This window comes from Lacerta agilis, chromosome 5 (genome assembly GCF_009819535.1).
Source record: "Lacerta agilis isolate rLacAgi1 chromosome 5, rLacAgi1.pri, whole genome shotgun sequence".
NCBI lineage: Eukaryota > Metazoa > Chordata > Lepidosauria > Squamata > Lacertidae > Lacerta > Lacerta agilis.
This window is the reverse complement of record NC_046316.1, coordinates 94,771,389-94,797,715: the sequence shown is the minus strand read 5'-3', so window position 1 is coordinate 94,797,715 and position 26,327 is coordinate 94,771,389. Positions and strand designations below refer to the sequence as shown.

The following is a 26,327-nucleotide window of genomic DNA, read 5'->3' as shown; positions in this document are numbered from 1 at the left end:
ATGCTGGCAAGACCCCAGCAGGATCCGTGCTAAGGCGCTCTCTCTGCGAGTCACTAACCACAATCTCCAGCTGTTGCGGCAGCTAAGACTGCTCCTAGGCAGCCTTGGCCTTCCCACAATAACCCCCGCTTTGGCAACCTGCAGAATGCAGCTGTCGGGATGCTGAGTGGTACAGCAGCCCCAAAGATCCTGCACTGCTTGCAAATATATTTCTGAGCCCAAGCCAAGCTGTCGATATATAAAGCCCCAAATATGTGAAGGAATCCCTCTTGCTACGATTCCCTGACAGGGTCTTCTCCGTGGTGGCTCCTATCTTTGGACTGACCTGGTCTGACGCTACTGTGGACTATGTTTTCACACCAGTTACAGAGGCACCTCTTTGCCCAGGGTGGCGCTGTGGTCTAAACCACTGAGCCTAGGGCTTGCCGATCAGAAGGTTGGCGGTTCAAATCCCTGCGACAGGGTGAGCTCCCGTTGCTCGGTCACAGTTCCTGCCAACCTAGCAGTTTGAAAGCATGTTAAAGTGCAAGTAGATAAATAGGTACCGCTCCGGCGGGAAGGTAAACGCCATTTCCGTGCGCTGCTCTGGCCAATAAAGCGAGATGAGCGCTGCAACCCTAGAGTCGTCCGCGACTGAAGCTGATGGTCAGGGGTCCCTTTACCTTTACCTTTTAAGCTAGTCTGCCAGTTGAGACTAGGAACAGAGGAAGCTGCCTCGTACAAAGTCAGACCGTTGGTCCATTTAGCTCAGTATTGTCTGCACTGGCTGGCAGCATCTCTCCAGGGTACCAGGGAGGGAGCCTTTCCTAGCCCTGCCCGGAGATGCCATGAGGAATTTCACCTGGGATCTTCTGCAAGCAGTGTGTGTGTGTGTGTCCTGCCACTGAGCTCACGTGGCTCTGGGAGAGATTGACTTTCTCCCAGCTCTTTATAAATGTTCTTTGTTTTCCGTAGCTGAAAATGTTGGTATCCGTAATTTTTATTGTGTGTTTTACGCAGCTGGAATGGTCTTGATGACGGGGCAGGCTCATAAATCAAGCGGAGAAACAAGCACTTAAATTAAATTGCAGATTGGCCATTAGCAAAGTTTGGGAACTTTCGTTTGTGAGGTTAATCATGCCTTTTGGCCTGGAACGTGTCATTTGTGGATACTGTCAATACAGATTGCAAAGCAATAAAAACATTTGCGATTGCACAGCCCTTTGGAGGGCTCAGAGCACCTCACATGCCATTATCGCAACGCTCCTCACAACAACCCTCTGAGGTAGGACAGGGCTGCTGTAAGTCAACCGCCAAAGGGTGGGAAAGTCTTGAGGCTGAGAGAGACAGCCAGGCAGCAATAGTCCCTTGTGAGACTAGCAGGTCGATGGCTAAGAACATGTCTGCTGGGCCAGGCCAAAGGGGGCCCCTCTAGTCCCGCATCCTGTTCTCACAGGGGCCAAGCAGATGCCTGTGGGAAACCGACAAGCAGGATCCGAGCACAAGAGAAACTCTCCCCTCCTGCAGTTTCCAGCAAGTGGCATTCAGAAGCATCTCTGCCTCTGACTGTGGAGGCAGAGCAGAGCCATCCTGGCTAGGAGCCCCCCTCCCCATAGCCCCCTCCCCCTCCATGAAATTGTCTAATTCTCTTTCAAAGCCATCTCGGTTGGTGGCCATCGCTGCCTCCTGTGGCAGGGAGTCCCACAGTTTAACTATGAGCTGCCTGAAGAAGTCCTTTCTTTTCTCTGTCCTGGGTTTTCCCCCCAGCGTTCAGCTTCATTCGATGCCCCCGAGTTCTAGTGTTACAAGAGAGGGAGGCAAAATTTCCCCTATCCGCTTCCTCCTTGCCTCGTGCAGTTTTATAAACTCCTGTCATATACCCTCTTTCTGCCTTTTCTCTGAACTAAAAGGTCCCAAACGGGGCAGCTTTTCCCTCATAGGGCAGAGGGTTCCACCCCCTTGACCATTTTGGTTGCCCTATTCATGGGGTCACGAAGAGTCGGACACGACTGAACGACAACAATTCTGAACCTTTCCCAACTCTGCTACATCCTTTTTGAGGTGAGGGAGGAGAGCAGAATGGAACACAGCACCTGGGAAGAGGCGGCAGCAATGCTTTTTCACAGCCTGCTTCTTGCCTGACCTCTTTTTTCCCCCAAATCATATTTATTAAAGTTTCCAATACAACAAAATCATATGAAACATTCCGAATTACATTCCAAATTATTTCTCCTATTATCAATAAAACAAGAAAGGTTCCAAATCAACCGAATTATTATTTTAAATTTTATTTAAGGCTTCCCATGCTTCAAATTCCAGAGGTTTTCTTAAGTTAAGAAGGCTTCCTGTCTGACCTTGGCCTTCCTCCCGCACGGTGGAACGATGGAGGTCCTCCGCGTGTTTCCTTTCCCCCCCTCTCGGCTTCGGTCACCCAGGATCTACCCCACAGCCTCCCTTTGCACTTCATCCAATCCCCTCCCGCCTCACAGCAACTTCACCCAGCAGAGGGAAACGGATGAATAATGCAGGCGTAGCTTTTATCGGTTTGGGGTGGTGAAATCAGATACGAACTGGGCTGCTGCAGCGGCTTTATGGAGAGAGAGAGGAGTTGTAGCGGCCAGTCAAACGGGAGCCTCACAACTCCCTTCTGTGCCACCCTGGTAGTTGCACTCATGCAACAGTTCAGAGGGAAGGAAGGGAAGAGGGAAAACGACAGAAGTTTATGAAATAATGCACAGGGAAAGTGGATAGAGGTTTTTTTTAAAAAAAATAAAAATCTTCCTTTCCTAACCCTGGAACTCATTGACCTCCAGTGTAGTTGAATGTTGGGAACAGATACAAGAAAGCAGTACAGTTAAAGTGTGGAATATTATTATTATTATTATTATTATTATTATTATTATTAATACCCCGTCCATCTGGCTGGGTTTCTCCAACCACTCTGGGCTGCCTCCAACAGAATATGCAATAGTCTGTTAAACATTAAAAGCTTCCCTAAACAGGGATGCCTTCAGATGTCTTCTAAAAGTCTGGTAGTTGTTGTTCTCTTTGACATCTGGTGGGAGGGTGTTCCACAGGGCGGGTGCCACCACCGAGAAGGCCCTCTGCCTGGTTCCCTGTAACCTCGCTTTTCACAATGTTGGAACTGCCAGAAGGCCCTCGGAGCTGGACTTCAGTGTTCAGGTAGAACGATGGGGGTGGAGACGCTCCTACTGGACCGAGGCCGTTTAGGGCTTTCAAGGTCAGCACCAACACTTTGAATTGTGCTCAGAAACTCATTGCCACAGGAGGCAGTGATGTTCATGAACCTGGGTGGCTTTAGAAGATTTGACAAATTCACTGTGCTTCTGAATCCCAGTTGCTGGAAACCGCAGGAGGGGAGAGATGCTCTTGCGCTCGGATCCTGCTGGCAGGTTTCCCACTGGGGCATCTGCTTGGCCCTTGTGAGAACAGGATTCTGGACTAGGTGGCCCCCCCATTGGCCTGATCCTGCAGGGCTCTTCTTATGTTTATACCCTTTTACGAAGCAGCGTGCTGGACTGAGATGAGCCCCCTCTGGGGCGATTCATTAAGATGACTGCATTCTCAAATACCAAGGCAGGCAGGGCTCGGGTGTCACTCAAGTGACGCTTAAACCAGTCCTTTCATTCACAGGGCCTGTAAAGCAACATAAATGTGCTGGAACGGGTCATAAAATTACTTTTTAAAGCAATCCTTTCCCTGTGCCCTTTTCGTTGGTCCAGATACAGTGAGAAGGGGGGCTTCAGTAATTGTGTGAAAGTCCCCTTTGGGGGCCCAGCATGAAAAGCTTCCGAAAGCAGAGTGCCTCTGAGCATCGTGGGCGCTCGTGCTTGCATGCTTGAGCATCTCCATGTCAGAGTGGTGTGCTCCTAGGCACCTGCAGAGTGTCAGCAGCTTCAACAAGCCACGCACAAAAGGCAGAAGCATTTATAGGGGTGATGAGTGACACCCCCACCCCCGCAGGGTTGACCCCCTAGACAGCGCATATCCTGTTTTCCCCAGAATTGATCTCCTTAAGGAGAGGGGGCTGAGTAAACTGGGAGACTGCAGAAGTGGCTGCATCCCTGGAGAGGAACACCAAAACTTGCTGCTGGATCAGGCCAGGTGGCCCACCCAGTTCCAGCCTCCTGTTCTCACAGGGCCAACCAGATGCCCCAATGGGAAACCTGCAAGCAGGATTTGAGCACAAAGAGCACACTCTCCCCTCCTGTAGTTAGTTTCCAGCAACTGGCGTGAAGGAACAGCCCTTCCCTTTTGCAAGAACGCTACACAGAGGTAGACTTGCCCCTGATGGGGAGGCTCCATTCTCTGCAGCCAGTAGTGGATCGTCGACTTTTCAAGGCATCTCAAACCCAAGTGACCCCCACCCCCCATAGCTGTCAAGTTCTCCCTTATTTTAAGGGAAATTCCATTATGCCAAATAGGCTTCCCTCGTGAGAAACGCTAAAACTTGACAGCTATGCCACCCCACCCCTTGTTTTTTAATGGCCCGTCGACATTGTCAGAAATTGAAAGCAGCAAGGGTTCTAAACACCAGTTGCCAGAAACCGCAGGAGGCCAGAGGCGAGCTGCTGGTGGTTTCAGCCGTTGTGAGATCAGGATGCCATTGGCCTCATCCAGCAAGCTCGTCTTCTGATGTTCTTATCTCCTGGCTCTGCTCCAGGGGTCTAGCCCCGCAGTCCGTTGCGGGGCCGGCCTGGGATTCCCCCTCCCTCCCCCCGCAGTCCTCGATGCGAGGGGCGTGGGAAGTGTTGGCCAGCCTCCCCCGTTGGCGAGCGCCGAGCCCATCCTCGGAGCAGCGCGGGGGAAAAGAGGTGCCGGGGCTGAGAGCCAGCCAGCCAGCCAGCCGGCGAGCCCCTCCTGCTGTCCCCCGGCGAGCCGTCCGAATCAGCGGCGCCCGCAGTGGTCTCTCCTCCGCCCGGGCGAGCCTCTCATCCAAAACCTCGGTCACGTAGGATTGCGTAGAAGCGGGGAGGGAGGCGAGGCTGCTGGTGGCCGCCGCCGCCGCCGCCGCCGCCACCGGCTGGCTCCGAAGAAGCTGCCCTTCTCCGCGCGCCGCTGTTTCCGCGGGGTCTGAACCGCAGGACCCCCCGCCCGCCGCGAAACCGCCTCCTCGGGGAGGGGAGATGGCAAGCCAGGGCGGCCGCGGCTGCTGTCCGGCCCCCGGGCGGCCCTGAGCGCCTCGCTGGTGGGGGCGGCTCCCGGGCAGCCGAGGAGAAGAGGAGCAAGGGGGCTTCGCCGCCACCGGGTCGCTCGTGGTGCCATGGGCCGCCGGAGAAGCTGAGCGAGGCCGTCGCGGAGCTATGTGGCTGGCCCGGGGACCGGCGGGCCGCAGCGGGGGCCACGAGGCAGCTGCAGCGCCGCCGGCCGACGGAAAGGAGGAGGAGGCGGCGGCGACGGGGGCGGGAGCCTGAGAGAGCCCGCCTTCGCCCCCCCCTCCTCCGCCCGCCCTCCGCGCGGTCCCCGAGCGTGGAGACAGACGGCGCCTCTTTCGTCTTCCCAGCCGACGTCGACACTGCGAAAGGCCTCGCCGGACGGGTCCCGGACGGAGCGGGGGCCATGAGGGGGGCTCCGCCGGCGCCTCTCGGGTCCGGCAGCTCAGAAATGAGATCCCCGCGAGGCCCCGACGCCGGAGAGCCCCGCGCCGAGGCGGCTAGAGCATCGGAGGGAGCAGCAGCAGCCGCAGCCGCCCCGTCGGACCCACATTCCTCGTCCTCCTCCTCCTCCTCGTGATGCACCGCTGGGCCTCGGGACCCGCGGGGGGATACTGAGGCAGGGCTCTGGAGAGCCTCCACTCCTCCCCCCTCCACGCCCAACATTTGCCAGCCGGATTTGGTATCTTTTTCTCTCGCTCGCTCGCTCTCTCGCTTGCTTTGCAACAAGGACCGTCCCTTCGTGCCAAAGCAGCGCGGGCCCTGGAGCGGCCAGCTGTTGCGGGGCTCGCATCTGGAGAGGCGCCGGGGGCCCAGCCGCGAGGTTCCGGAGGGGTGTCGGGGTCCTGGACAAGGCGAGCGAGCCCCCGCCTGCCGACGGAGAGCCCCTGCCGTCGGATCTTCCCCCGAGCGGAGGAAGCGCGGGAGGGAGGCGAGCAGAGGCGTCTTTTCCCCCCAGCCTCTGGGCTGGGGGGGGGGAAAGGGGGAGAGGAGCAGGGGGTCTCTGCTGGGTGGCCCGGACTTTTGGGGTGGGGGGCTTGCGCCGAAGATGGGGAGCCGTCGAGCGGGCGATGAGGGCTAGCGGCCTGTGACTGCTGCTGCTGCTGCCGCCGCCGCCGCCGCCCGCCCCGTCCGGCCATGGCCGCGGCCATCGCCAGCTCGCTGATCCGGCAGAAGCGGCAGGCCCGCGAGTCCAACAGCGACCGCGTGTCCGCCTCCAAGCGCCGCTCCAGCCCCAGCAAGGACGGCCGCTCCCTCTGCGAGAGGCACGTCTTGGGCGTCTTCAGCAAGGTCCGCTTCTGCAGCGGCAGGAAGAGACACGTCCGGCGAAGACCAGTCAGTGGCTGCCGCGGGGCGCGCGCCGGGGGGGGGGCGCAGGGGCGCCCTGGGGGGCCAGACCCAGAAGTAGCGACCCTTGGCGTTTGCTGAGGGAGTATGGTTGCCCCTAGGCTCCTTTTCGGCGGCGGGGATGGCCCTTGCTGTAGGGATGCCTCTGGGCATGTGCAGAGTGCTCCCCATGTTTTGAGAGCCTAGGTTCCTCGCAGTTTGCAGGGTGCTGCCCAGCTCCACCTCGACAGATCGGCAACCGAGGTAGACTACCCCTAAACCTGGGGTTCTATTTATCCGCCAGAGCTACTGGGCATTTAGCTGCCACATATGAAGCTTTTACATTTTGAGGCAAGGAGAGCCCCACACTTACTGAGACTAAGGTGGGGCCATTAGTCCTGCCATGGGGCTCTGCTGAATGCCTCTGGGGCAGGGCTTGAAGACAGGAGCCATCTCTTGCTGTTTGCCCCACACCAACTGGAATTCAGGCTTAGGCTGCCCCCCTCCCGTACTGCCATTGTGACGAAAAGCCGTCAATGTGGAAGCAAATAAACTGAGCTTGTTCAGAGTGCCACTTAAGAACTACAAACCCCAATTTAGAAAGCCGACCCAGGGGCTGTGTTTTCCGGCTGTTGATTTTAAGTACTAGGAGGCAGGCCTGCAGCGTACGAGGCAGGGAGGGTGGCAAGAGTTCTCCTGCCCAAGTGCAGAGTGCTTCCCTCATAGGCAGCACCACAGCAGGGGTGTCTGTGGATATTGTGCAGCTTATTACATTTATTATTAGCAGTCGGCCCATCAGAATACGAATCCTTCAAAGGTAGCTTATAAAGGACTTTGAAATGCAGTTTTTGTTTCGTTGTTTCTTAAAAAACCATCAGATGATAAGCAATTTCAACATCTAATAAGTCACATCCCTCCGGATCATTGGTGTTGGACTGATATTCTGCTTTCTTCCCTCCCTTCCTGCCTCTTGACAGGGACCTGGAATCAGCTCTGGGATCCCTGAATTTCTCCCAGGTTCAGGGCTCTCTCTCTCTCTCTCTCTCTCTCTCTCCCTTTTCTTCATATTTTGAAATTCCTTCCCTTTTCTCTTTCAATTTCCCCCCTTGCTGCATTTGCATAACAGTTCCCAGATTAATTGTCCCACATTGCAGCCTTTTATTCCGGATTCAGGTGGTTTCCAGCAAGTCCTGCCCCCCCCCCCCCGCCACACTTCTGGTTCTGCGCTTACAGCAACTAAAAGGCGTAGAATCATTATTTCCTCTCAGTCCATATATGCTTTGGACCACAGGGAGCAAAACCCGTTCTCTTCTAGCTGTCATGCCCACAGGTACTTGGGGGGGGGTCAAGTGTGAGGAACTGACCTGGACCCTGCAAATATCACCCGAGGCCATATTCATCTCCCTCCCTTCCGAAGGGGCCTTTTCTGTTGTGGCTCCCCACATGGGATGCTCTCCCCAGGGAGACTCATCTGGCACCTTCATGGCATGTTTTTGGGCGTCCTTTCTCTATAACCAGGCCTTTGGTCGATGAACATCGGTGTCCGAAATTCGCCAGGGGCATTCTACACTTGGCTATCGGCCACTTGCGCCCAAGTGAAGATGACTGTGGGGCAGGGTGAGGCCTGACATCTCCACCACCTGGAGGTGCCTACCTGGGGATCCTTGGATCTTGACTGTTTTTCTCACGCTAGCAAAACGTCCTGTGGAATTCTTATACATTTTCTCTGCGCAATCACAATGAATTTCAGGAACCCAAAAGTCGTATTGGAAAATGTGACTTTCCAGCCGTCTGGCCCCCAAAGGGCAACTAGGCATTTCCATTTGGTGCCCATCTTAAATATCTGAGTTTCTAACACTTAAAAAAGCAATTCATTTTATAATATATAACAAAAACAAACACACACAAAAACATAAAACAATTTCAACAACAACAACCATATACTATTTTTATCTAATTTTCTTAACATCTTGAGGGGACCTCCTTCAATCTTCCCTTCCTGGATTCCATTTTTCTCCTATTTTAAAAAGGATCATCTTCATATTTAACTTTCTTACCTCTTAATATCCATTTATTCAATCTAACACTGAATAACATTGCATGTCCTTTTAAATGTGTTTGTGGGATGGGGGATATTGGCTTGTCATTGTTTTCCATAGAATCACAGAATTGTAAATTTGGAAGGAACCTCAAGGGTCATCTAGTCCAACCCCCTGCAATGCAGGAATTTTAACTAGATCATACATGACCATTGGCCACCCAACCTCCACTTAAAAACCTTCAGGGAAGGCGCGTCAACCACCGTCCAAGGTAGTCTGATCTACAGTACAGTGGTACCTCAGTTTACGAACTCAATCTGTTCCGGAAGTCCGTTCTTAAACAAAAACTGTTCTTAAACCGAGGCGCGTTTTCCCTAATGAGGTCTCCCGCTGCCGGTGCCCTTCCACCGTTCGGATTCCGTTCTTAGACCGAGGTAAATTTCTCCAACCGGGACACTATTTCCAGTCTTGTGGAGTTCTTAAACTGAATCGTTTGTAAACAGGGCTGTTCTTAAACCAGGGTACCACTGTAAATCTTAGTTGAAAAACACCCATAGTGTTTTGTGCTCCCAGATTTCCGATTTTTAACAAACATTCAGTGACTGGAGCCTGATAGCTGATGCAAAGTGTTCTCATGTGTTTTTAACCCCAGGCAGAGCTGTGGCAGCAAAATGTGGCTGACTTTATAACCCCCCCCCCCCCGAATCGTGCCCATTGGCACCAAAGGTTTGCCTCCTTGCTCACAACAGCCTCAGCTCTGCTAAGAAAGCACATCTTGTGAAGAGTTGGAAAAGGGGTTTGCACACTTGAGTTTCCAATGTGGCTCCGACATCCCCACAGTCTTCCCTGTGGACGGCACCAGACATTACAGGCCTCGACTAATGAATTTGTCCTTATGTAACAGAGAGAGGGAGGGTGACTACAGTGCACGGGGAGTAGGAAGAACGCGTTCTCCAGCTCTTTGCACGCCTCTGCTTCCCATTTCACAAGGAGCCTGTGCTCCACAGAACATAAGAAGTTAGCTAAGAGCCTGTGCTGGATCAGGCCCTTGGCTCATGCAGTCCAGCACCCTGTTCTTACAGGCGCCAACCAGATACCCAAAGGGAAAACCCACAGGCAGGATTCAAGGACGAGAGCCCTCTCCCCTGCTGTGGTTCCCTGCAATTGGGGTTCCGAAACAGAGCCCTCTCCTTCGTGAATGTGTCTGTTCCTCTCTTAAATTGGTGGCCATCACTGCCTCCTGCAGGAGGGGGTTCCATAGTTTAATTCTGTGCTGTGTGAAGAAGGACTTTCCTTCATCTGCCTTAACCTTCCGTCGTTCAGCTTCCCAGGAGGCCCACAAACTCTAGCGTTACGAGAAATGGAGAAGAATGTTTCTCTTTTCTCTTTCTCCATGCTAAGCATAATTTCATAAACTATCATGTTGCCTCTTCTTTGCCTTTTCTCTAAATGAAGAAGTCCCAAATGCTGCAAGCTTTCTTCATAGAAGTAGGTTAGGCTGAGAGCCAGTGACTGGCCCAAGATCACCCAGAGAGAAGTTCACAGTCGAGAGGGTATGGAACCCTGTTCTCCCAGTTCCTCGTACAACACTCTAACCACTACACCACGCTGCCTGTAGATACGACATCATTTCAGGAACTTGTGAATCTCCAATCTCTCTCAGCACCCTTTTGGGATTCAACTGTCAGGAGGCCCTGCGCGATCTCTTTCTTTCTCCGACTCTACTGGCATGTAGCTTGGCTTGCTTCCCCGAGCGGTCTGAAATTCACATCTGCTGTGTCTGGCCCAATTCAAGCACTAACCCAAGTGTTCTCTCTCTACTCGCCCCACACAGGCCTTATACTGCGTCAGATTGGTGCTCCAGCTAGCTTGGGGGGGGGCCTTGGTCCTATAAACTCACCCCTAGTGCCCGCTACTGTACCCTATTGAAAAAGCATTATTCAGAACAGTGGTTTGATTGACCCACTAAGGGAGATAGTGACACGATGCAATTTGAGACAGCGACAACTAATTGCACATTTATTCAAAATCCGATTCAAGCCATTCAGTTCAATTAAATCAGCAAAACTGATGAACCTGATCCAGGGATCCCCCCCCCCCACAATGAGAGCCACTGATCTAGCTCAATGCTGTCTACACTGACTGGCAGCAGCTGGCCAGGATTTCCTACGGGAGCCTTCCCGGCTGGGGATTTGAACCTGGGACTCCTCTAGGCAAGGCAGGTGCTCTGCCCCTGAACTGCGAGCCTGAAATGTGGATGTTTGCTTGTGTGGTCCCATCCTGCCTGTAAGGAGCAGATGGAGAAAAGTCAACATATTATGAAAAGGTATCTGATCAATTGATGGAGTGTCACGCAGCCTACTGCTGCACCTGAGCTGCGACCCGTCAAGGGTATGACACTGTGGGCAGTGGGATTCCTGGGTGAGGTCTGGGGGCATGCCCAGTATGGCCTTCTTAGCAGTCCCGTGTAAACCAAGAGTTGCCAAGCGCCAGATTTGCCAACCATACTGTCTAAACTTCGGTGGCTAAGAGTGACCTTTGATTCCTTGGTTTGGAAATGGCATGCACCTTGTGGATGCTCAGAGACATGTCCCTGCCAAGCACGGAGAGGGCACGCAGTTACCTGAGGGCTGCCTAACGAAGGAAGGAAGGAAGGGGGAATTGCCGGATATTGAACTGAACCTCCGCCAGATATTGAACTGAACCATGCAGCTTGCCTTTTCAAGATCCTGCCTTTCAGTCTGGAATTGTCATCCCTGTGGGATAGTTTGCTTTGCAGAGTCTCTTTTCCACCTTGCAAGGTTGAAAGCCAAACTGTCCAAGAATTTCCATCTAAGCAAGTTGGGTCCGGAAGTTTTGCACTTCCTTAGAAACGCACTTCTGGAGGGAGGGCAGTGGGAGGGCAAAACATCCTTTCTGGATGGCTGCTGGCAGCCTTAAGGTGATGTGAAGCAGCCTTATTGGTCCACCTAGGCCCAGAGGCAAAGCAAGGGGGTACCAGGTGTGAAATTATTATTTTTTGTCATCCCGCCCAACGTCAATTACTTTTTTGGTATGTTGCCCAGAGTTGTTGAGCTTTTCTTTTAGGGAGGGGTACACCCAAGTTAGGGACACGGGTGGTGCTGTGGGTTAAACCACAGAGCCTAGGGCTTGCCGATCAGAAGATCAGCGGTTCGAATCCCCGCAATGACGGGGTGCGCTCCCATTGCTCGGTCCCAGCTCCTGCCCACCTAGCAGTTCGAAAGCACATCAAAGTGCAAATATATAAATAGGTACTGCTCCGGCGGGAAGGTAAACGGCATTTCCGTGCGTTGCTCTGGTTTTGCCAGAAGCGGCTTAGTCATGCTGGTCACATGACCCGGAAGCTGTACGCCGGCTCCCTCGGCCAGTAAAGAGAGGTGAGCGCCACAACCCCAGAGTCGTCCGCGACTGGACCTAATGGTCAGGGGTCCCATTACCCCCAATCTGTTGACCATTTTTTAGAGAGGGTTGGCCGCAAAACAGATATGCCCACCGATCGTGAAAGTCTGACCGACGATAGCATAAAACCGCCCAGGGGGTGTGAACGCCGCCCGCGGGGTGGTAGTGGTGCCAGGCTGATCTCCAGGCATATTTGCGCGATCAGCGGGTGGATTTTCATGACAATCGCAAAAAATCAACCGGCGGGTGTGCAAGCGCCACTACACTGATCCACCCAGGGGGGTTGTCACCCCCCCAGGTATGACACCTGGGGTGGACCGCACCCCCACCCCTTTGCGACACCCCTGCCTAGGCCAGTGCCATCCACACTCCAGAGCCTCTGCCTGGTTGCACGCTTGCTCCTGAGCTCCCTTTGGCCAGGCATGCCAGGGGACGGAACCTGGGGGCTTCTGTTTGCACAGCCACTGAACTGCCATTTCCCAGTTTGCAAAAGGGGGGGGGGAGGAATGGAGATGGCTTGGATGGGAATTCTTGGACAGCTTGGCTCGTGACACTGGCGTGTTGGAATCTAGCCGTTGCAGAGTAAGCGACTCTGCAGGACAGACCATTCCAGGCCTAGAAGCAGAAGTGAACTCGCAGGATTGTGGCTGGACAGACGAGCCCGTAAAAGCACTTTGCAAATTAAAAACGGCAAATTAAAGAGGCCATAAGTAATGACCCTTTTTGCAGCATAGGAACATAGGGAGCTGCCTGGTGCTGTCAGACCGGTTGGTCCAACCGAGCTCGGCATCACCAGCATCTCTCCAGGGCCCCAGGCGGGGGTCTCTCCTGGCCCTACCAGGAGATGCCAGGGATTGGATCTGGGAAGTTCTGCATGCAAAACCCCATTGCTGGTGAGAAACATTCCCCTGCCCCTCCTCATAAGCGCCCCCTAGAGATAGCGGCTAAGACAGGCTTGGGATGAGGGTCCTGTGTTCACCTTCTCCAACCGCCCCCCCCCCCCCGCTTTTGTTTTGCAAAGTTTCTTCCTGGCTTCCTACACTTTCTGCCCCCCAGCCGCAGACTGACTTTCTGCCAAAAGCTTTTCCTACAGAGCCATGTTGCACAAGTCTCCGTCCCGCTGTTTTATAAGTCTTTGTAACTGTCGTCACCGGCCTTTTTAATTGTCGCGAATGCTTCCGCCTTGCCTTTTTTCCAATTATTTGAGATCCTTGTGTTTATTGTGCTTTTAACTATGGCGCTGGCCACCTCGGGTGGGCTTTGCCCCAAAAGGCAGCATATAAACGATTTTATAGCGCAAACAAAATCAATACTGATATGACAGCTTTGGGGGGGTGTGTGGCAGTGGTTTTGGGGTGGGTGAGAGGAGCAACACTAAATCTGCTGGTGACATCCAGCTAAGGTGAAGATGCATGCTTGTTCTAGAGAACGACTCTGTGCACCCCCTAAATCTGTTATTGGGGTATCCCCAACCCTCGGGGTTATATTTGGGAAGGGCATGGGAAGAGGGGAGGAAGTTATGTTGCACAGGCGTGAATCCATGTGCTGATGGGACATATTAGTTGGTTGATGCTCATAGTGTGGCCCAAGGCATGCCCCCCTCAATGTCGTCTGTGGTACGGGGTCTTGGGGTTCCTTGCTTGGCAGCGCTCAGAACCACCACATCTCCAGGGCGAGGCTTACGGACGGCTTTTGGAAGAGGCCTCTCCTCCTCCTCCTCTCTCTCGCCCTTGCAACTTGGAGCCCTTGCAGGCAGGATGCCTGTCACTCTAAGATACGTGGCGGCCTGGTGGTGTCTGAATATCAATTTATTTATTTATTTAATATATATATATTTTAAATGCTTTCCTGATTGAAAACTGTGTAGCAGAAATGATCAACAGATCTTAAAGGCAAAATAAAAACAAGCAGTCATTCTTTCCTTAATTGACACTTGCTTTGTGCTTTGTGCATCATTTTGTAATTCAATTTAACGTTACCGCCAATCTTCCCATTACGTTCCCAAATTAAATTCCTTGGTTACGCACTTAACTTTATTTTCTCCATGTTGTCTGACTTGCTTTAAGTTTCATCAAATTATCCTACTTGCACGCAGAAGTTCAATCAAAACCTGCCAATGGGGTTAATATTTCGACAGTGTTCTTTTACATAGACCCTGTATATGTCCCACTCTCTGATAAATTTTTCATCTGTAACGTCTCGTAACCTTGCTGATAATCTCGCCAGATCAGCGTACTCTCTTAATTTGTTTTGCCAGTCCAAATATCAATGTAAGCGGCAGGTGCAGATGTCAGTTCAAAGCCTTGGAGTTTGAAAGGGCTCAAGACTTGGGTGAAGCCAGAGCAGACTCCTTGCACTTGTCTGATTCTGCATACTGGAGCCCCTCCGAAAGGTGGAGCTGATTTAATTATGGAGCTGATTTAAATATGGAGCTTGATCACCAGAGAACGGCTTGGTCTGTTGGGTGCAAGTTGCAAATTGTGCCTCCCGTCAGTGCCCCAAGAACGGGGGGGGGGGGTGTCCCTCACATTGGCTACTTTCAGTTTGCAGAGTTGTGTGTGCTGCAGACTCTCATCCTCGCTCCTTTGCACATACTGTATTCAATACTTTCTCGTCTCCCACTTTGGTTGCCTGAATCCACTCTTCACCCTGTAGCTCCTCTGCTTTGCCTTCCAGCTTCAGCAGAGGAGGGGAAAGGATCGGTACCCTTCTTTGTGCAGAGCTATGGAGAGGTGGGCTGGGCTGCCCGTCAGCCAGGCTCTCCGCCTGGAGAGGCAGGAGAAAGATTGGGCTTCAGAAGCGCTCCAAAAGCCCTTGAAATGCCCAAGGAGTCATCTCTCTTTAATCAGCATCTTTCAGGCTTGAATTTTTAATAGACAGCTTTTGTGCAAACCCGCGCCTTGTTTCGGGGGCCGAGAAAGAGCACAAAAAGTCGGAGCAGGATGCGGCTCATTTTTTTCCACAATGAGTTTTTGCAGCTCAACTGAAGAGCTTTTTTATGGTTCTGCAGGTGGAGGTACGGTGTGTGTGTGTGTGTGTGATGGAGGGAGGGAGGAGGCCGGTCGGCCTGCAGGCAGAACGCGAGAGAGACCCCCTCTGTACCGCAACCCCGCATGCCCAGGGAAGGAGGCCACATTTGCAGCTCTCTTTCTCCGTGAGACTCGTCAGTTTCCTGCTGAGCTGTTCCCGGCGTGCCAGGAGCGTGGGCGTTGTTGCTGGGGTGTGCATGTGTGAAACCTGCAGTTCCAAGGAAAGCAGCGGGTGGGGGAGAGAGAGGTTTGCGTGAAATAATCCCTTACGGTTGAAATGTGTTGCTGGAGAATTAAAAGCCTTTTGCTTTGTGAAGTTGTCTCCTCCGCCATCATCAAAGGAGCTAATTCAGGAGTTGGTCTCAGAACAGTCTTCCCTGGCCCCAAACCTGGTGCCCTCAAGATGAATCCCCATCTGCCCCAGCCAGCATGACCCACTGGAGTTGTAGAATCATAGCTGGAAGGGTCAGTAATCCCTGGCAGGTGGCCATCCAACCTCTGCTTAAAAGCCTGCAAAGAAGGAGGGTCCACCACTTTCCAAGGGAGTCCAAAAGACCCAGAGGGCGCCAGGTTGGGGAAGCCTGTCCCAGAGCAACAAAACTTTTCAGAGCCACCTTCTTCTTGTGGACAAGCCACCATCCTGTGCATGATTTCTGCGTTCCGCTGCTATTGAGTGGGATTTTGGGGGAAAGGGCCACAACTCAGTGGGCATCTACCTTGCATGCAGAAGATACTGGGTTCAGTCCCCAAAGACCTCTCCAGGAAGGGCTGGGAGAGAGGCTCCTGCCTGAATCCCTGGAGAGCCATTGCTGCCGGTCAGTGCAGGTGCTACTGAGCTAGACCAGGGCCTGACTTGGAATAAGGCAGCTTCCTGCGACCCTGGGATTAGGACCACTGTGTCCCTCCTCTGGCTGTAATGGATTTGGATAGCACCCATGGCTCTAATGCTAGCATCCTTGCACTGAGCTACCCAAGTGCTCAGAGGGCTTAAGGTGCTGTGTGCTACCACTAGCCCTTACGCCCCTCCTGCAGTGTAGGCCAGTATTCATCCTAAGCAGCCAGTGGAGGCAGGGCTGGGCACTGGGTTCGTGATGGAGGTAGAGGTTGAACTCGGCTCTTCTGCCGCTCCTGGTTTTGCTTTCTGCTTTAAACCTCAGGGCTGGTGGGCTGACTGCTCAGAAGCATCTTGAAAACACTAAGATGGAAAAGCAGTGTGGTGTAGTGGTCAGAGTGTCAGACTAGGGCCTGGGAGAGCAGGGTTCAAATCCCGCACTTGGCCATGAAGCCCACTGGCATGACCTTGGGCTAGTCGCTGCCTCTCAGGCAAACCTACCTCTCAGGGTTGTTGTGGGGATTGAACAAGTGGAGGATGGAGAACCATATGTGCCACATGGAGGGGGGAAAGGCACTGTGCTTCCGTTCCTTTGGGGCTGCCTGAGCCACACCGGGCTGCCTGAGTGAAGAGACGGGTGTTGTTGCTGCCGAGCAGCTGTGCGCTCAGCCAGGAAGCACATGGCTGACCGCACATGTTTGCACGGGGAAGCACCTTTTGGTTAATGTGTATTATTCGCAGAAAGGCACAGCAGGCAGCCATTTCAAAATCTGAGTGATAGTCCCTGGGAATATGGCTTTTAAATTCAAATGATCTGGTGGGTGTGCATTTCTCTGCTTCTCTGCACAGATGTTGAATGCAAATTGCAAAATGCGTGGCGGAGGGAGATCTGCGAGCTCTTGGCTCACGTCTTTAGTTGCCCACATTGGGATGCAGCTGCCGAAAGTGGAAAAGAAGAATGCAACTGAGCCCATGTTTTTAGTGATTATTTTTTGGAGGACGGGTATGTGTTTGTGTGTGAAGGGAACTTGCCACAGCCAAGTGCTGTGACCCATAACTGAGAACCTGAGAAGAGGCTGCTGGATCAGGCCAGTGGACCATCTATTCCAGCATCCTGTTCCCACAGTATCCAAAAGGATGCCTGTGGGAAACCGGCAAACAGGACCCAAGAGTCCTCTCCCCCATCTGTGGTTTCCAGCTGCTGGGATTCAGAAGATTCAGAGGCAGAGCCGAGCCATCATGGCTAGGAGCTGTCGATAGACTTCCATGCATTTTCATTTAGAAGAAAGTAGAGAGGTGACATGATAGAAGTCTATAAAATTAGAGAAAGTGGAAAGAGGAAGAAGAAGAGGAGAAGAAGAGTTTGGATTTGATATCCTGCTTTATCACTACCCGAAGGAGTCTCAAAGTGGCTCACATTCTCCTTTCTCTTCCTCCCTGTGAGGTGAGTGGGGCTGAGAGACTTCAGAGAAGTGTGACTAGCCCAAGGTCACCCAGCAGCTGCATGTGGAAGAGCGGGGACGCAAACCCGGTTCCCCAGATTACGAATCTGCCGCTCTTAACCACTACACCACACTGGCTCTCTCCCAGTGTGCTTTTCTCCCTCCAGAACCAATGAAGATGAATGTGGGAAGATTCAGGACAGGTAAAAGGAAGGACTTTTTTTGTGCAGCGTATAGTCATAGCTGTCAACCTTCCCTTTTTTTGCAGTGGGAAACGGCGCTGGAATAAGGGAATTTCCCGCAAAAAAGGGGAAAGTTGACAGCTATGCGTATAGTTAAACTATGGAGCTCCCTGCAGCAGGAGGGAGTGAGGGCCACCTGCCTGGATGGCTTTAAAAAAGGAACAGAGCACTTTGTGGAGGGGAGGACTATCACGGGCTACTAGCCACGATGGCTATTCTTTGGCTCCACAGTTGGAGGCTGAAATTCTTCTGAATAGCTGTTTCTGGAGCCTACAGGAGGGGGGAAACGCTCTTGCGCTCAGGCTCTGCTAGCAAGTTTCTCCAAAGAGGCACCTGGTTGGCCACTGTGAGAACAGGACACTGGATTAGATGAGCCACTGGCCTGATCCAACTGGTTCTTCTTGTGTTAAGTCAAGGAAGATCCCTTTTGGGTCTTGCTCCAAAACAGCTTTCTTTAGCTGCTGGTTACCTGGCGTGGCCATGCTATCCGGCGCTGATGCGAGTTCTAGTCTTAAACATCAGGAGGGCACCAGGGTTAGGGAATGCTGCTCTCAGGGTCTGGCAGGAAGGGTTTTCCAGCTCAGCATAGCCCTGGCATTTCAGTGTCCTAGTGCAATTGATAACTCAGCTTTTTCCCAGAGGTGCCTGTCTGGTCCAAGTTCTGGGTGGTGATTGAAGTCATCTTTTTTTCCCTACTTTTGCTGGATCCAGCCCAGATCAATCGTTCTAGAAAGTCTTTTAAATGGAAGGAGGAAATTCTGGTGGCACCAGAGCCAGCAGACTGGGCATGCATTCTGACCGCTGGTCTTGGCGACTCACTTGCTACAACACCCCTCCCCCCCACACACACACACCTCCCATTCGGTTGCATCTTATTGATTTGCACACTGCTTGATTGGTTTTAAAAAGACACTTAATGTGGTTTAAAAAAAGGGATAAGGAAATGAAATCAGCAGTACAAAAAATGACAGCAATAGTTTAAGGAGTTTGAAAAGTTAAAATAAGAATATTCTAAAAGCAGAGGAAAACTCTCATCCGTTTCTAAATGTCTGGATAGTCTTGTCTAAACAAATATGTTTTAGCAGGTGCCGAAAAGAAAGTACAGTGAAGGTGCTTGCCTGATATCAAGAGGCAGGGAGTTCCAACAGAACAGCTCTTAAATAAAAACAGAGACCTCTATAGCTCAGTCGGTAGAACTCTAACCATGGGTTAGAGCCCCACATTGGGCAAAAGATTCCTGCACTGCAGGGAGTTGGACTAGCTGAACCTCGTGGTCTCTTCCAACTCTGCAGTCCTACCATACCGACAGAAAATTCTTCCTAATGTTTAGTCGGAATTTCCTTTCTTGTCATTTGAATCCATTGGTTTGCGTCCTGCCCTCTGGAGCTGCAGCAGAAACCATTTCCCAAGATGACTATCCTATCCACACCTCCAGGCTAAACATACCCATCTCACTCACCCCCTCACCCATCCTCTCACAGACCAAGTGGCGCTGTGGGTTAAACCACAGAGTCTAGGGCTTGCTGATCAGAAGGTCGGTGGTTCGAATCCCGGTCACGGGGTGAGCTCCTGTTGCTCGGTCCCTGTTCCTGCCCACCTAGCAGTTTGAAAGCACATCAAAGTGCAAGTAGATAAATAGGTACCACACCGGCGGGAAGGTAAATGGTGTTTCCGTGCGCTGCTCTGGTTTGCCAGAAGCGGCTTTGTCATGCTGGCCACATGACCTGGAAGCTGTCTGCGGACAAACGCCGGCTCCTTTGGCCTATAGAGCGAGATGAGCGCCGCTGGACCTGATGGTCAGGGGTCCCTTTACCTTTACCTCTATCCTATCCAAACCTCCAGGCTAAACTTGCCCATCTCACTCACCCCCTCACCCATCCTCTCACAGCTTCCTCCAAGCCCCTCCCCTCTCATCCCATGCTCCTCTCCTCTTAACAGAGGGCAGGTGCTCTGTGTGGCAATCTCTGTTTGAAGGGCCCCTGGACCCTCCTGGGCCTGGTAGCCATTCCTCACTCTGCAGACTGCAGAGCATGACGACACCTTACATTTTTATTACATAGGGAGATATTCCAAAGTTCATTCATACTTCCTTCCTTCCTTTCTTCCTTCCTTTCTTCCTTTCTTCCTTCCTTCCTTCCTTTCTTTCTTTCTTTCTTTCTTTCTTTCTTTCTTTCTTTCTTTCTTTCTTTCTTTCACTTAGCATACCCAAGCCTCTGAATATACCCCCATTCCCCCCCTCCTACCAGTGATGGAAAGCAAACTGTTTTGGATTCAGCGCCAGATGGGCTTGCGATAATTGCCCCACACCAGCCGAACAATAGTCTCCACACTGGGTGACAGTTCACCGCAGCTTTGCGAAACCAGGGCAGTCTTTGCACTGCCTGCCTCCCGCAGACTATATCTGTGTGTCGGTTCCGCCTCTTCTTTCATTTTCGCTGTGTTGCATCTGGCCGCGAGCTGCAGGTCGCCTGCAGACATCTCCTCCCGCAAGCCAGCTCCTGCAACTAATGGAGAGACGGAGAGTTCTGGCGATCCTTAATGCGACAGGCCCTGCCGCCACACTCACTGAAGGTGCTCATCATGACTGCAGCGCTAGCAAGCGATGCAGGACTGGGCGGAGGAATGTCAGCCGGGAGGGTCGTTTTCAGCTGGTTAAAAGGGTTCATTGTAACTGATTTTATCGCTTTTGCAACCACGTTTTGCACTGCTTAGAAAAAAGAACGGTGTTAAGCGGTGCTTCAGTTGTTGAAATATAACATGCATAAATTAGAAAGTAGATTAAGGACATGAGAGGAGTCTGCTGGATCAGGCCAATGGTCCATCTAGCCCAGCATCCTGTTCTCACAGGGGCCAACCAGATGCCTGGATCTGAGCACAAGAGCAGCTCTCTCCTCCTGTGGCTTCCAACAATTCAGAAGCATTTCTGCCTCTGACTGCGGAGTCATCGTGGCTGGTAGACATTGATAGCCCTCTCCTCCTCCTCCATGAATTTGCCTAAACCTCTATTAAAACCACCCAGATTGGTGGCCATCCCTGCCTCCTGTGGCAGGGAGTTCCACCGTTTAACTATGTGCTTCATAAAGAAAGAATTAATTTTATTGGTCCTGAATCTTCCAACACTGATGCCCACGAGCTTGAGTGTTATGAGAGAGGGAGAAAGACGTTTCTTCATCCACTTCCTCCATGTCAGGCATAATTCTCTAAACGCTGACTCGCCTTTTCTCTAAACCAGGGATCCCCAAACTAAAGCCCATGGGCCGGATGCAGCCCAATCGCACTCTAAATCCGGCCCGCGGACGGTCTGGGAATCAGTGTGTTTTTACATGAGTAGAATGTGCACTTTTATTTAAAATGCATCTCTGGGTTATTTGTGGGGCATAGGAATTAGTTTATATATATATTTTCAAAATATAGTCCGGCCCCCCACAAGGTCTGAGGGACAGTGGACCGGCCCCCTGCTGAAAAAGTTTGCTGACCCCTGCTCTAAACGAAAAAGAAAAGTTTGATCTTTCTTCCACTACTCTTTATTTATGATTTACCGGTATTTGTTGCATTCATGAGGAACGGCTTAGGGAGCTGGGTATGTTTAGCCTGGAGAAGAGAAGGTTAAGGGGTGATATGATAGCCATGTTCAAATATATAAAAGGATGTCATGGAGAGGAGGGAGAAAGGTTGTTTTCTGCTGCTCCAGAGAAGCGGACACGGAGAACTTCCTGACAGTAAGAGCTGTTGGACAGTGGAATTTGCTGCCAAGGAGTGTGGTGGAGTCTCCTTCTTTGGAGGTCTTTAAGCGGAGGTTTGACAGCCATCTGTCAGGAATGCTTGGATGCTGTTTCCTGCTTGGCAGGGGGTTGGACTGGATGGCCCTTGGGGTCTCTTCCAACTCTAGGATTCTAGGATTCTATGATTCTATGTCCTGCCCTTTACTCTGAGGAGCTCAAAGTGGCCTACATGATTCTCCTGCTCCTTATTTAATCCCCACAATAACCCAGTGAGGTAGGTTAGCCTGACTCAAGGCAGTGACTGCCCCCCCGCCCCCCCCAGGTTACCCTGTGAATTTCATGGGCAGATTGGGGATTTGAACCTGGGTCTCTCCCAGGTCCTAGCCTGACACACTAACCACTACACCACACTGCCCCAAGGCACGTGTGAGTTTTCTTGGCAATTGCTGGCTCGGGCCTCAAATGTACGAATCAGGGCCACGTCCACCCTCTCGTTTGCAGCTGCCATTTAGTCAGAGAGCTCCCCCCCCTTCCCTGGTGATGCATCGGAGTGTGGGTGGAGGAAATCGCTTTTTAAAATTTAAATGCTGGGCGAAAAAAACCTTCCCTGTTTGTTGGGGGGGGGAATGTGACATCTGTGGGAATGGAGGCAGGGAGGGGTGGGAGACACTCGGTGTTTGGATTGCCAGGAGTGGTTGGAAGAAGTTTAAACTAGGTTCCTCGCCATGGAAGTAGTAGCTAAGCTGCCTGTTTGTTAAAGGGTGGATCAGGGCCAGATTTAGGTTTGATGAGGCCCTACCTCCTGAAGGTAATGGGGCCCTTTCTATGTCCAGCTGTCCTTTGCTGGTTTTTTGTGTTGAATATATGCTAAATGGTAATTGATGGACTTAATAGGTATCTAAAGCCATTTGCACATGTTGCCCTGCAATCAGTCCATGCAGAATGTAGGCACCCTATATATAGAAAGGAGCAAACCAGGGATATTTGAGGGAGCAGGCAGGGCTCATGACTTACATCATAGGAGCCTACACAACACAAAACACTCTTGCTGTATGTAGGTTTTATTCTATTTGGTTTTTATCTTATATTTTGGAAATGTACATCCAGTTATTTTGTTCCTTTAAATTTTTTGGGGGCCCCCAAGAGAGTGGAGCCGTAAGCTATACAGTATCTTGTTTAGTTTATACGTAAATCCAGCACTGGGGTGGATTATGGTTTACATTGGAGCCTCTACTCACGACCACAGCCCATTCCGGAGGTCCGTCCTTATGGCGAAACGGGTTGCCGATAGATGCACCGTTGTGTGCAGGCGCATTCGGCGGCGGCTGCTTCTGCATGTGTGCGAATTGTGGCAAACCTGGTGTTTCCTTCCGGGTTTGCCATGCTCGTGACTTGGAACGGGCCTAAGTAGAGCGGGATGTAAGTAGAGGTTCTACTGTATAGATTTTGGAAAACTGCAATAAGGCAGGGAGCAAGTTATATTGGGCAGGTCCTGTGTTTCAAAGCAGCATTTCCTTTGACAATGTAGCAGGCTCCCTCAGAAGGTGGACTCTCCTTCCCGGGAGGTTTTTAAGCAGAGCTTGGATAACCATCTGTCATGGATGCTTTAGCTGAGATTCCTGCATTTCAGGGGGTTGGACTGGATGACCCCTGGGGGTCCTTTCCAAGTCTACAATTCTATGATATAAAAAGTCTAACCCTTTCACATCCCAAAGGAGGGTCAGTAGAAGAGTGCCTACTTTGCATGTAGAAGAAGCTCCCAGGTAGGCCTGAAACGATGGAGAGTTAGCAAATTTTGGATACTAGAAAACTTGGTGGAAGTTTGTTTGGTCCTCAGGGACCTCCTGGCCAGCGCTGAGTCCTCTTAGTTTACCAGCTGATTCAGGGTAGAGGATCAGGAACGCTGATCATTGCTTAGAGAGGGTGGTCTCCAATAAGGAACATTTGGGAGTGTGTGTGAAAAGGAAATGTCCTTTTGCCCATGTGCTGGCCCACATTCTGCTTTGCCGGGAAGTGCCAGATTGAGAGCCAGTGGCCCAACTAGTCCAGCATCTTCTCCTCCCTATGGCCAGCAAGATGTCCCAGTGGGAAGAAGCCCACCAGCAGGATCAAAGAGAATTCTCCCTTCCTTTGGTCCCCAGAAACTGGTATTTGGAAGTCTTGCTGCCTCCAACTGTGAAGGGAAGAGCTGAGCCATCCTGGCTAGGAGCCATCGATCACCCTCTCCTCCTTCATGAATCTCTCTGATCCCCCTTTAAAGCCATCTAGGTTGGTGTCCATCACTGTCTCCTGTGGCAGGGAGTTCCACAGTTCAACTCTGCACTGCGTGAAGATGGACGTTTATCTGTCCCAAATCTTCCAATGTTCAGCTTCATTGGATGTTCACAAGGAGTTGTGTTATGGGAGAGGGAGACAAACTTTTCTCTGTCCGCTTTCTCTGTGCCAGGCATAATTTTTATCAACTTCCACCACCGGGGCATCTCTTTCTCACTTTTTCTCTAGAGTGCTGAATTGATAAAGCTGCACGAAATATCTGAATGGGCTTCATTACCAAATCATATTCTCTATTGCAGATCCTGATCATTAAACCCCCAACTCCCTGTCTTGTTCATATCTACCAGGTCCTTCTCACACAGGCCCAGTCCCGTTCATGCCACCTTCAGGGCTAGAAACTTGAATTCTCCACTTGAGATATCAAACTCCACTTTTGTAAGCAAAAGAGCTGCAGAGCCCAGCAAGGGGCTTAGAACGCTGCCATGTGTGGCAACCGCGCCAAACACGACCCACAGAGATGGCTTTCTGGGCACAGTTGTTTAAGACAGTGTTTTTCAACCACTGTTCCGCGGCACACTAGTGTGCCACGAGATGTTGCCTGGTGTGCCGTGGGAAAAAATTGAAAAATTACTTTATATATAGTCAATATAGGCACAGAGTTAAATTTTTTAACATTTTCTAATGGTGGTGTGCCTCGTGATTTTTTTCATGAAACAAGTGTGCCTTTGCCCCAAAAAGGTTGAAAAACACTGGTTTAAGAGAACAAGTGGCATCTGGTGGGCTGTTGTGAGAACAGGATCCTGGGCTAGATGGGCCTTTGACCAAATCCAGCAGGGCTCTCCATATGGACACTTACGGTCATAGCAGAACCTCCATGCCTAGGGGCAGGCTATATTGGAACACCAGCTGATGGGAATCAGAATCATAAAAGTTGTAGAGCTGGAGCTTGGAAGGGACCCTGTGGGTCATCTAGTCCAACTTCCTGCAGGAATCACAGCTACACCATGGAAGTAGCTGCTTGGCTGTTGTGCGAACAGGATCCTGGACCACAGGGGCCCTCATTGGCCTGATCCAGCGGACTCTTCTTTTATGCTCTTATGTAGAAACTGTGTTGTTCTTTTAGCGGTGTCTCCTCTGCTGAGAGGACTCGTCAGCTCGGACTCCGAAGACTTAGGTGCCCGAGGCTTTGCTTCTGCCAAAACGGGCTTGAAAGCCTCTGTTTGTGTTGATTCAATTCTTCCTGCCTGGGATGTTGAGTTTGCCATTCTTCTCCCTCTGTGTTCAAGCTGGAGCTGCCAGGTGGGGTGAGGGGCTGATTGATGAGTCAGCTGAGAAGCCTTCATCTCCTGAACACAGCCGCTGCCATTCAAACGCCGGAGAGTAAACAGCTAGTAATTTGATTAAATTAACTCCAAAGTGTTTGCCTCGTGGAACATTCCAGAGCTTGTGAGGCCGAGAGGGGCGGGAAGCTGCTGTTCACTCTCTGCTACCAGGTCACACATGACCCGGCGATGGAGCTACTGCAGCTGGGCACAAGGTGCCAACACTAAGGAGGGTTTTTGTTCTTGTTTAGTCATTGAGTCGTGTCCGCCTCTTTGTGACCCCATGGACCAGAGCACGCCAGGCACACCTATCCTTCACTGCCTCCCGCAGTTTGGTCAGACTCATGTTGGTAGCTTCGAGAACACTGTCCAACCATCTCATCCTCTGTCGTCCCCTTCTCCTTGTGCCCTCCATCTTTCCCAACATCAGGGTCTTTTCCAGGGAGTCTTCCCTTCTCATGAGGTGGCCAAAGTACTGGAGCCTCAGCTTCAGGATCTGTCCTTCCAGTGAGCACCCATGGCTGATTTCCTTCAGAATGGATAGGTTTGATCTTCTTGCAGTCCATGGGACTCTCAAGAGTCTCCTCCAGCACCATAATTCAAAAGCATCAATTCTACGGCGATCAGCCTTCTTTATGGTCCAGCTCTCACTTCCGTACATTACTACTGGGAAAACCATAGCTTTAACTATACCAGGGGTCTGCAACCTTTAAGACAAAAAGAGCCACTTGGACCCGTTTCCGAAGAGAAAAAAAAATCTGGGAGCCGCAAAACCATTGCGGCCCACAAAAATATAAACACCCAGAAGCTCATAGCACAATTTAGACAGGTAATGAAGAGCAGGTAATGAAGGCAAAATGGCAAAATATCACGAAATGCTCCCCCCCCCCCAGCCAAACAACAAGCACTGTATTAAAGGAACCGTCCGAACGCCTGACACTGCAGGGGCAAATCTAGAAGGGGAAATCCAACCCCCCAGAATACTTCCGCCCCATGAACAGCACAAATGCAACCCTAAAAGTTTAGCAAACCTATGCAAAAGCACACAGCATGCACACTGCCCCAATCACTATTGGCCAGCAGAGGGGCTGGGCAAGGCAGCTGAGAGGGGCTGAAGCAGGGGGCTGATCACGTCCCCCCTGCAGGCGCGGGAAAACATTCCTTCAGAATGGATAAAACCCTTCTTTCAGTCCATGGGACTCCCGCTTCTAGGGGGGCAGGGGGCTTCTAGGGGGGCCGCTGCCCCCCTGTCGGTACGCCCATTCTCGGGCCCCTTTCGCTACACTGCTTAAGGGAAGTCTCCTGCGCGCCCCCGAAACAGATCCCGGGACCGGTCGTCCCCTGAGCTTTTTCCCGCGCCCATCTCATCCCGTTGGGCCGCCCTTAGCTGAACAGCCGGGCTTCCTTTTCCTTCCCAGACTGCCACGTGTCCTGGAGCCGGGCCCTTCCACTTTTTTAAAAGAGGGCTTCCCCCTCGCCCGCCGCCCCTGGCCCAGCCCGCAGCTGCCTCCTTACCTCCTCGAGTC

At 51.8% G+C, this 26,327-nt stretch overlaps 1 protein-coding gene across 3 annotated transcripts in view; it reads left to right on the top strand.

Annotated features, from left to right (window-relative positions):
* FGF12 (fibroblast growth factor 12) overlaps positions 1-26,327 on the top strand; it is a 215,718-nt gene that overhangs the window by 116,222 nt on the left and 73,169 nt on the right. The window contains exon 1 of one of the 3 annotated variants that reach the window (XM_033150933.1): positions 6,214-6,486. The exons of the other annotated variants lie outside the window; for them this stretch is intronic. Within the exon in view, the coding sequence (XP_033006824.1) occupies positions 6,291-6,486 (196 nt within the window). The 5' untranslated portion in view covers positions 6,214-6,290. Of the gene's footprint in view, positions 1-6,213; positions 6,487-26,327 lie in introns of those variants that run through there. 3 annotated transcript variants of the gene reach the window in all.